Source organism: Stylophora pistillata, chromosome 2 (genome assembly GCF_964205215.1).
Source record: "Stylophora pistillata chromosome 2, jaStyPist1.2, whole genome shotgun sequence".
Lineage (NCBI taxonomy): Eukaryota > Metazoa > Cnidaria > Anthozoa > Scleractinia > Pocilloporidae > Stylophora > Stylophora pistillata.
The window spans coordinates 56,856,436-56,867,268 of record NC_142520.1 but is presented as its reverse complement, the minus strand read 5'-3'; the positions used below and the strand labels follow the sequence as shown (position 1 = coordinate 56,867,268).

Genomic DNA, 10,833 nt, shown 5'->3' with positions numbered 1-10,833 from the left:
TTTTGATCTTTTGTTTTTTATTTCCCCTCCTATTTTATTTTTCCTAATATTCGATCCCTAAAGCATGCAGAGAAAGGCCACTGTTACGCCCCGCATGTTGCACAAGATCGGGGGGGGGGGCAACTGCGCGCTTACACTTCCGGCCTAACCCAAAAAGAAACCCCAACTCTTTATCAGTTGACTGTTTTTGGGTTGGGGGAGGAGCCGGTATGCGCGCAGCTGCTCAGATACCGACATTGAATTGCCCACTCTACGAAGGGCGTAGCCAGGGGGTCCTGGGGTGCCCGTGACCCCCCCCCCCCTGGTAGGTTTTCTTTAGAGCAAACAACCTACAATATTCAGGTGGGGAAAACGCCGTAAAAGCCATTAATATGAGCCTTCATGCCACGATAATACGACTGAGCCCGCTGATACATGCGGGAGAGCAGCGGTGTAAATGGTGAGTAGCCTCTGTGACCCCCACTGAGAAAAATCCTGGCTACGCCCTTGTCTACCGATCTAAAGTAGATTAAAATCGTTCTCAAAGATGAAAGAAGGATTTGAAAGAAGTAGCTTTTGAAATAACCGTTTCAACCACCCCAAAGCATTGCTAATTTTGGATGAGAGGATTGGATTTTGAACTGGGTCCGCGGCATAGCAAGACCAGCCCCGTTATGTACAATAAAACGCTAACCCTAATTATTTTTGCTGTTAAATTTCTTCGCTCCTCCTAGTTCGAAGTAAACGATCAGGAATAAGTAATCAGACTTTCTAGTGCGAAAAGCCGCGTTCGGCCGCGGCGTTGGTTTTAGCCGACTGTGGCACGCAGCGTTCAGTTTGCGGACGCCGGCGGCAATCTAGTTTCTTGTGCGCGTCATGTGCCGGCCGCCATCTTGGAAAACAAACGCACTGCTTACACGAGTAGGGAAAGACTTTAAATCATTTCGGCTCCCTAGGTCGCTAGTTTTGAATTGTTTACGCTTCTTTACGAGGCTTGAAATGGAAAATTGTAATATGACGGAACCAAATGTTAACTTGCTCGTCAATATATAACTGTAATTCCACTTCTAGTTTCGAGAAGTTTGAAAAACATCGTTTTTCAAGATTGATATTGTTCTTTAAAGGAAAGATTTCGATCTGTTCGTGCGATTCGTGTTTTGTGTTCAGATAAAACACAAACTGACATAAAAAGTCAACAAACCATCCGCCATCTGACAGATCGGAATAACGTATACGCATGCGCTAGGTTTTGCCGCGGAAACACGAATTTTGAGTCGTTCGCATGGTTAATTTTCTACTCTTTCGGCTCGAGGCGTTGTTTTCCTTGCCGCTTTTCCTTTACAGAACAACCTCCAAAAACTTGGTACACCGCTAAAATTTTTAAAAATTAATTTTCTCGCTAAAACCTCTGGAAATAGGAAAGTGCCTTCGACGAAAACAGAGTTCCTCGGTTTTTAAGAGTCAGCCCTTATTATTTTCCCCTAACTTCGCTAAATTTTAGACCTAGCACATTTGAGCCAGCGTTGTTTCCCGCATACCCTCTGACGTAGCATTTCATCATTCAGCTTTGTCCCGCCATCTTGCTTATTCATCAAAGAGGAGGTCCTGGGGAGAAGTTTAGCGAACAGTAATCTTAATGAACAGCGGTCACATGGAAACGCCTCGCTGCATTCTGGGAATGCTTTGGAGTTGTTTTGCATACCAACGGAAAATCTGAAGGAAGTGATCTTGAAATGTCATAGAACCGCAAAAATCTTGCTAAACTCTTCGCGATCTCACGTAAAAAGGGGAAAAAAGCAATGACGCATCGAAATTATGCAATGATCTTTCGTAATCAGTGTGCTGTTCATTGATATTAGACACAAAAAGAAGGGAAGTCGAGTTTTCGAGAACTATGTTATCGACTTGGACAATACCCACAGATCCTGGTTTTGATACAAGAAGACCTACAAACGAAGATCGATACAGTCCAGTGTACGCCGAAAGGCTACCAAAGGCTAGAGTAAAGCCTGAAGCTCTGTCAAATGCGATAAAAAACCAGGGAACCTTAGCGCAGTTGTTTAATCCTTCCGCAAGACCTTACTCCGTCGGATCAAGACCAGGTGAATTTTAAGATTACAAGATATAATTTCATACGCCAGTTTAAAGGTATATCACTTTCATATGTATATACCAGTGTAAATTCATGAAAATTTGGCCAAGCAGAACTTAATTGTGCTCAGAAAATTAATCACTGATGTTACGTACATGTACTTTCACTGATGATATTTATATTTAGTGTATGTTGGAGTGTTCAGTAAACGTTCGTGAATCAGTTAGGTTATTTCTCGATACTTTTCAACACCTATGTATGTCTGAAAAATTTTTTTTGTCAAATGTGCATAGATCTTGAATAGCACCAGTAGTGAGGCCTTAACAAAAATGTGTCTGACAGAATATTATAGATTGAAAATTACCATTAAGAAATTACTAGAGAATTACAAGCCATATAGGTGAGCACTTTTCATATTACTCGAATGCTCTTGACAAATTTACAGGTGCTCTGAACTGTTTAATCCTTCATAAATGCATATTTCCATCTCTGTTCTTAGCTTCAGCACAATACAAGAATTTTGCAAAAGAAAATGTCCATCGAATTAAAGAAATACAGAAAGCAAATCGTGAAAAACAACGAGGGTCTACCCCAAGTGAACCAGTGAAGGCTGTTTATAAACCAGGAAAGTTTGATTCTGTTGAATCCAAGGTGGCCCTTGAAATTAAGGTGCATAGAGTGTTATTTCATTATTTGTGGGTTTGAACTCTTTTTTTTTGAAGAAACAGCTTTGTGATACAAGATATATCAACCTAATTTGGAGATGAGGGCTATGAGAAATAGAGTTGAAAATTGATAGTACAGATGAAGTAGAAATTAAGATTACAGCAAGTAGAACAATCAGTGTTAATCAGCTTTAATTCCCAAAGAAGTTAGTAATTGATGGAAAATGTACCACCTCTACACATCAGGCCTGGGTTGTTCAAAGATTGGATGACATTATGCTCTGAGTATGTATATGCAGTGGATTATCGCAGTACGTTTTGTCAACACTTATCTGCTGGGTGGTGATTCATCTGTTGGATAACATTTTCTTCCCTTTTAACATTAAGTGGGTCAAGACAAACCTTCTAAAATTTGCCTCATTCCCAATGTATGGCTTCATAGCTCAGTTGGTAGTAGCACCCAACTACTATGTGGGAGGAACAGGTTCACATCCCGGTGAAGCCTGAATTTTAACAGGTTGCAAAAAGTGCAGTCCACCTTGTGAGCATCATTTCTTTTCTCTAAATCTTTTGTTGGTAACATAAAGCATTCAATTCCACTCAAAACAGGGAAACAGCTGTGGTGAAAACTTCTTTCATGGTATTTCTGTAATCAGCAAATTTACCATTTTTGATCTGACTTGTGGTCAAACAAGGTGAAAGTGCCCACCCAAAGATGGCAGGCTAGCCCAGGTTGGCTGGGAGCTTTTACTGACAGTTCTATCATTTTTGTTGTGTATTTTTCATTTTGTTTCTGGTTTAGGCAGCCCCACCACCTTTAATGCGTTCAAACTCTGCCACATTTCTCCGAGCAGGTTCAAGGAATGGTCCTCCAGTTAAGGACCGACCAACTTCTTGTGAACCTGTAATCCCACGGGAAATGAAACTGACTGTTCCTAAAGCAACCATAGCTAAAGAGGTGAGTTCTACCTTTGAGTTGATAAATTTAGGTGCCATAAAGAGTTTCTGAACCAGACATTTGAGCATTAACCCTTTGCTTAAAATGTCAGTGTTAGAAATTTTTTATGGTGACCAATTAACATTATCAACTCAGATACAATGAATATATTAAGTTCATATATTTGAACTGCGGTATTAGATACGTATGATGCACGGTCCTCGCAGTAGAGAGCGCTATTTATGCAGTAGCGAAAATCAGACCGGAAAAAAATCAGGCCTGTACAGGATTCGAACCACTGACCTCTGCGATACTAGTGCAGCTCTCTACCAATTGAGCTAACAAGCCAACTGGGAGCAGGCCTTTAAGTTGATTCGTAATAAACCCGTGATGATAAATCAGATATAATGAATATATGAAGTTCATACATTCATTGTAATCAACTCAGTTGATAAAACCAGAGGAAACTATCTTGTAATACCCCTGAAGGATGCAGTCCCACAATTTCTTTAAAAACCAATCTCCCCTTTAGTTCTACATCTGTGTGTTTTACAGCAGGGACATTCACTCTTTCACTGGCATACAGTAATTATCAGTAACCAAACTTTTGTTGCTGAACACAATAGAAATTTTTGTTAGTTACCTCATGGAGAAATTTCTCTTTGTTCAATTCTGATTATGAAAGGGTTAAGTAAGAAAAGAATACTGTGCAGTAGCTGGAGATTTTCTGAACTCCGATGCTACGAGGTTATCCTTCGGGCTCTTCCTCCCTGGAATTTATTAACCCAAGACATTCTAGACGTAACAACAATCAATTATTTCCTCTGGAATTTAGATATCTTTACTTTGAACTGTTATATCGTATCCATCGTGTCTATTTTTTTCCGTTTTATTTCAGCACAAACCCGAAGTTAAAAATGTCAACCACGTTAGCCAAAATGTCCGCCGAGCCCCTTCGCCTCTTAGACCTCGTCCACCTTCAGTTGTTGCAGCAGAGGAGCTTGCCACCAAGAAAAAAGAGCAAGAAAAGCGATATCAGAAAGGCAAAGTTCCCAAATAGTGAGTGCAGTTTTTCTATTCCTTTGTACTCTTGTATACATGGCTACATGTTTCAGATAAATTACCTGTGAAAATCTGGTTTTAGAAGTTGGATCACAGACCCAAGCAACACCAAGGGTCTCGAAATAGTTTAGGAGAATTTGCCGCGTTTCAATGGCATCTGCAGATGGTTAGATGTTTTAGCCTTGTTTTATTACGTTCCTGCGATCAGGGTCTCCTTAAGGTCCCAAGAACTAACTTTAAGACCTTTGGTGATCGTGCCTTTGCCCGTTCTGGACCTTTTTTGTGGAACGAACTGCCGCTTGAAATTCGAAATAGTCCAAGTGTAACGATTTTTAAGTCAAAGCTTAAGACACATCTATTCAAGCTGGCTTACAGTTTGTTTTGATATTTTGTCGTTTATCATTTTAATATTTGTAGTTAATAATGTTGTAAAGCGCTTTAGAATATTTTATAATTTTAGCGCTTTAGAAATGTAAATTATTATTAATTATTATTACAACTATCAATCAAAGGCGTAACTCAAGGTAACAAATGTGATCAATTTGCAGCCTGAAAGAACGTCAAAAACAATGGAAGGAGGAGGAAAGAATAAGAATCGCTAACACACCAGATCCAAGTATACCCCCTGGACACACTCTGATGCCCAGAGAAGAACGGCTACAGACTCTGGCAAGTCTTCAAAAAAGTAAGTTAAGGTTTGCCCTTGGAAAGTAGGCTTAAGGCGCGCGAGATCTCCTCGAGTTTCATACACGTGTTGGCCATACTTTCGTTTGGGGTTCCAGTCTAATAGGTCGTCTAGTGATCGAAACCAGACAAAGAACGCGCGAGATTTGTAATGTACTATAAATCTTTAACACTTGCGTTTCACGCGCTTACACGTTTGGCTGACGAGCTAGCGAACTAGTGTACTACACATAATGTAATTCTTCGTCTAACCTGCGCTTGGTGAGCGAGGCTAATTTTCTTATGCGTGATGCGTGAGTAATTTACGTGTAAATTTCGTGCAATGTGGCGGATTTACACGCATGAAACGCGCGTGTAATGCTGCTATTCCAGCGGCCGGTACTGTAAGGGTTGAATAAATGCTGCGAAGAGTATCCTTCCGCCTTTTCAAGGTCTTCACGCTTCGCTGTTTTCGACTATCGTGCTCACTCTTAAACTGTACTTATACACTTTTAAGATCTATACGGGAAACTCTTACCAAGTCTAGATTCGGTTTAACGAAAGACCTTCTCTGACTACGTGTTCTAATGTTCATGAGTCATTCAAAATTCAATTCCACTTCTCAAGATGCACATTTTGTGATTATTTGTAGGGTTACCAGTCATTTCGTACCCTCGACGTTTCGTACCCAGTCGATTCGTACTCAGTCTGTTTAGTCGTTTCTTACCCCAACTGATAAAAGTATGTTGTCTGTATTAAGTATTTTCAAAGTAAGGTCGATTTCGATAACTGCCTTAAGCTCGTATCGTTAAGAAATTCGAAAGTATAAATAGACCGCGGTTTGATTAGCGATACTATAATTCAGTTGCCTTTAGTAATGATTTAGTTGATAATAGATAGGTCACAAGCACCCACAATAGAACTTTACTCAAAGATCGACATCTGTCCACTGGAGCTTTGATCGTCACTGAATGTTTGGAGGGGTACGAATCGACCAGCAAGTTAGGTACGAACCGACACAAATTGGGTGCGAATTGATTCAGTACTACATGATGATGTTACCAAAAGGACGTAAAGACAGCAGAGTGACAATAACTCTCAAAAAAGAAACAACAACTTTGAATTTAAATTTACAAGACATGTTTCGACATTCTCATGTCATCTTCAGTTGCAAATGAACATTTAACTGTTGTACATTTGAATTTACATTAAGGTACGTTACAAACTACGTGTCAGGGCTTACGTTACATTTGAATGTTAAAACGCGAAAATTGTAAATAGCGCGCGCTTGACTGGATCAAAAAATAAATAAATATAATAATAATAGAAATAAATTAAAAGACTAAGGAACAACATAATTAAAAGGAAAGAGACAATTCTAGGTGTTTCAATTGCTGATTAAGGATGGGTTTTTCCCACTTAATATGCAATGCCTCTTTGATCTTAATTTGGTATTTTGAAGCGGTAGAACCTAAGATCGTGAAACATTCAGTATCACAAGAGTCAGGACAGGCCCTTGATGATTGCAGGTGTTTGTAAATATGCGAAATTTTGTCCGACAAGAGGTGCTCACGAACTCGTGTACAAATGTGGCGAGTGGTCTCACCAATATAACTGACATTACAGCCAGCACATGAAAATTTATATATGACACGCGAACGTAGACCTAGCGGTACTGAATCTTTCACACTGAACATGTTTCTGAGTTTAAACGTACTGAAGACTAACTTAGCATCTAAATCAGCTCTACAATAACGTTTGAGTAGTTGTCTTAGCTTAGTCTGAGCGATGTTCGAAAACCGACCAACATAGGGAAGTTTATAATAGTGCGCAGAAGGTTTACCGGAGTTAGAAGAGGCGTTATGCCCAGTAGGAGAAGCAGGATTATTTTTCTTCGCTAGATACCTGTAAATGATCTTGTCTATGACCCAAGATGGAGAACAATTTTTCCGTAGCAAGAAAATAAGTTTCTTGACGTCCAGATGGAAACCAACCCAGGAATTATTGATCTTATATGCTCTGTCAATCAACGTTCTGACTAAACCTAATTTGTAAATCAAAGGGGCGAAGCTGAAATAATTAGTAAGAAGACCAGTAAACGTCTTCTTGCGATATACACTAGTGACGATGGATGTATGATTGTTGTCTAACAACATGTCTAGAAACTATAATTTCTTATCAATTTCCTTTTCCATTGTGAAACGAATACTAGGATGCCTGGCGTTGATATAATCAAAGAACACGAGCGCGTCCTCCTCGCTATTGAACAAACAAAAGGTGTCATCAACATAGCGTCTGTAGAACAGAACTTCAGAGAATGAATAGTTATCTAGCCAGTTTTTTATATGAATGGCAACCCCATCAAATAGATGGGGTTGCCATGGGGTCCCCACCTGCTCCAGTACTTGCAAACCTCTTTATGGGACATCATCCTTAATCAGCAATTGAAACACCTAGAATTGTCTCTTTCCTTTTAATTATGTTGTTCCTTGGTCCTTCGATTTATTTTTATTATTATTATATTTATTTATTTATTTTTTGATCTAGTCAAGCGCGCGATATTTACATTTTTCGCGTTTTTACATTCAAATATAACGTAAACCCTGACACGTAGTTTGTAACGTACCTTATTTTAAATTCAAATGTACAACAGTTAAATGCTCATTTGCAACTGAAGGTGACATGAGAATGTCGAAACATGTCTTGTAAATTTAAATTCAAAGTTGTTGTGATCTAAAGACTCCCTAAATGGAACCCTATTGCTAATTAGCTTGATTTTAAAAGGTAAAAAATTAAAAGCTGAAGCTCCTAAAAAATAAAAACTTTTCTGAGCAAAGTCAAGTCTGACTTTCGGCAGAGCAACGGTGGTCCCTCGGTTCCTCGTATTAAAATCGTGGGTTAACAATTTAAAATATTATTTGAAAGGACTACAAACATTGCCTTTTAGGTAATCAAAAACAAATAAACAAGCCTTTTTTCTTTAAAAAATTTTCAATTGTGGGTAGAAGGAGTTCACAGTTTAGACATTTTGAGTTTTGCAGAATAATTCTGTGACTACGTTGTTCCAGGTTTCTTATTTGGCACCTTCGTGTCTCTGACCAACCAAGCGTAATTTGACCGCAATAAGTGAATATGGACATTATCATTGCTCTGTAGATTCGTTCAGCGCTTAAGGTATCAGTGTTAGAACGGATTCGTCGTAATAAATTCACTCTTCCTGCAGATTTTTTGTATGTTTTGTAAAAGTGCTTGTCAAGATTCCATGTAGGGTCCACATAGACACCTAGGTACTTGTAATTTGTAGTCGTGTCGATGCGAGATCCATTTACTGAGAGGTTAAGTTCTTTGCCATCAAAACCACTTAATCGTTTTGTTTTTCCGAAAAGCATTACTTCAGTTTTTCCTTTTTTGAGATTAATGATAAGCTCGTTATCTCGAAACCAGGAGGCGAGGCTATTTATGTCTTCTCTGAGGTTGTGTTGAGTAATACCCAAGTCTTTCGAGGATGTGAAAATTACTGAGTCATCTGCGTAGGTGGTAATCTTAGCATAACGGAGCGGCTTGTGGACATCGTTAAAATGAATTAAAAACAATAACGGCCCGAGAATACTTCCTTGAGGAACACCTGTGCAAATAAGGATAGGTTCTGACAATACCCCCTTAAATTGAGCGATCTGGTTTCGGAGGAATAAATAGTCCGTAAACCAGTTCAGTTCATTATCCTGTATTCCATAGCGAGACAGTTTTTCTAACAAAATGGAATGGCTGATGGTGTCAAACGCTTTAGATAAGTGACGTCCGTTGCTACAAAATAACTGGATACAATTTGTAGTTAGCGAGGTTGTTGATGGAAAATTGACGGAAAATTGATGTAACGTGACCTTTTTCATTATTTCCTTTTCTTTATAGATCAAACAGAACTTCTCGCCCAACTGAACGCGCTTCCAGTTCGGGTTGACACTCTGAGAGTTAAGACTGCGAAAGCCGACCTAGAAAGGAAACTCTCCGAGATAGAGGACGCTATTAAGATATTTTCTCGACCTAAAGTGTTCGTTAAAGTAGACGACTGACAACCTCTGTTTAATGATGAAAAGAGGTAGATAAAGGAAACATCTCTCGCGTTTGTAAATATATGTTCAGTTTAATTTGTCAAAGATTTACAAATATAACCTTCATAGCTAATAAATTCAGAAAATCATAAAGGCGTGTATTTTTTAAGAATTGTATATACTGTGCAAAGAAATAAAAAAAACCAGAGAGCGAGTTTCGCTCTTGGAAAAAAAATCGGTTTCACCTGCCACTGTTGAGGTTTGCGTTCTTAGTCAGATAAAGGGAAACCAATTTGAACTTTTTATATATTAGACTGAAGCAGCAAAACATGTCCTCTGAGAACGGAAACTTGGAAGGTAACTCATGCTTTTACCTCTAACATTGTTTAATCGTCTTTTCTGTCCGTGTTTGAACGATAATGAAGTATTATTTAGCGTTGCAAATGGTTTAAAAGTGTACTTTAGATTTCTTATTCAATTTCGCCCTGCCTTTCACGCTAGGTAAAGCTGTTTCTCCTAGCGGAAGTGTGTACTTCTACAAGAAATGACATACACGATAATTAAGCATTGCATGTGGCATTAGAAGGCCGGATATTTTAGGTTCATGCTGAGTTTTACAGTCTGAAGGTTACAAATAGTAAGAACCAGTATGATCACATCATTTTATAAAGCTTTCACTGGCTGTGCGAACATTTTCTTATTCGGTTTTTTTATGATTTTGAAGCTAACATCTATCGCAGGCTTAAGCCGTTAGAGCAAACCACTTCCGTTAAATGAGCGTGTAATAATTTGCATGTCTCACTAATTTATAATTAATCCCTGGTCACGAAAGAGTAAGAGAGAGATCGCTTGACTTGCGGCAAGCGTTGGCTTCTCTTCTGTCAAAAAAAAAAATCACCCCTCGGCCTTAACAGCCTTGAGTCGTATTTTGGCACAAGCAAGTTCCTGAGTAAGTCCTTGCGTGCTGTTTGCCAACGCGGACATCGCATCGGTCGTGACTAATGTAACCCATGACAAGGAAATATGTAGCAGCTGGAAGGGAGAATTAACGATCAAATCGCGGAAGTAAAAGGGTTAACAACCCTAAGTCGTATTTTGGCACAAGCACGTTCCTAAGTAAGTCCTTGCGTGCTGTTTGCCAACGTGGAAGTCGCATCGGTCGTGACTAATGTAACCCATGACAAGGAAATATGTAGCAGCTGGAAGGAAGAATTAACGATCAAATCGCGGAAGTAAAAGGGTTAACAACCCTAAGTCGTATTTTGGCACAAGCACGTTCCTAAGTAAGTCCTTGCGTGCTGTTTGCCATCGAGAACATCGCATCGGTGGTGTTTAATGGAAAGGACACTTAGGGGGATGCTGCGTCTGTGTGTGGGGGGGGGGGTG

General features: G+C 39.3%; 1 protein-coding gene across 1 annotated transcript; it reads left to right on the top strand.

The window, feature by feature from the left end:
- Positions 1-1,665: 1,665 nt before the first annotated feature.
- LOC111337629 (enkurin domain-containing protein 1) lies at positions 1,666-9,698 on the top strand. The gene is made up of 6 exons (XM_022943967.2): positions 1,666-2,081; positions 2,571-2,740; positions 3,539-3,694; positions 4,572-4,732; positions 5,284-5,420; positions 9,308-9,698. The coding sequence occupies exons 1-6, from the start codon at positions 1,874-1,876 to the stop codon at positions 9,466-9,468; spliced, it is 993 nt and encodes a 330-aa protein (XP_022799702.2). The 5' UTR covers positions 1,666-1,873; the 3' UTR covers positions 9,469-9,698.
- Positions 9,699-10,833: the final 1,135 nt, after the last annotated feature.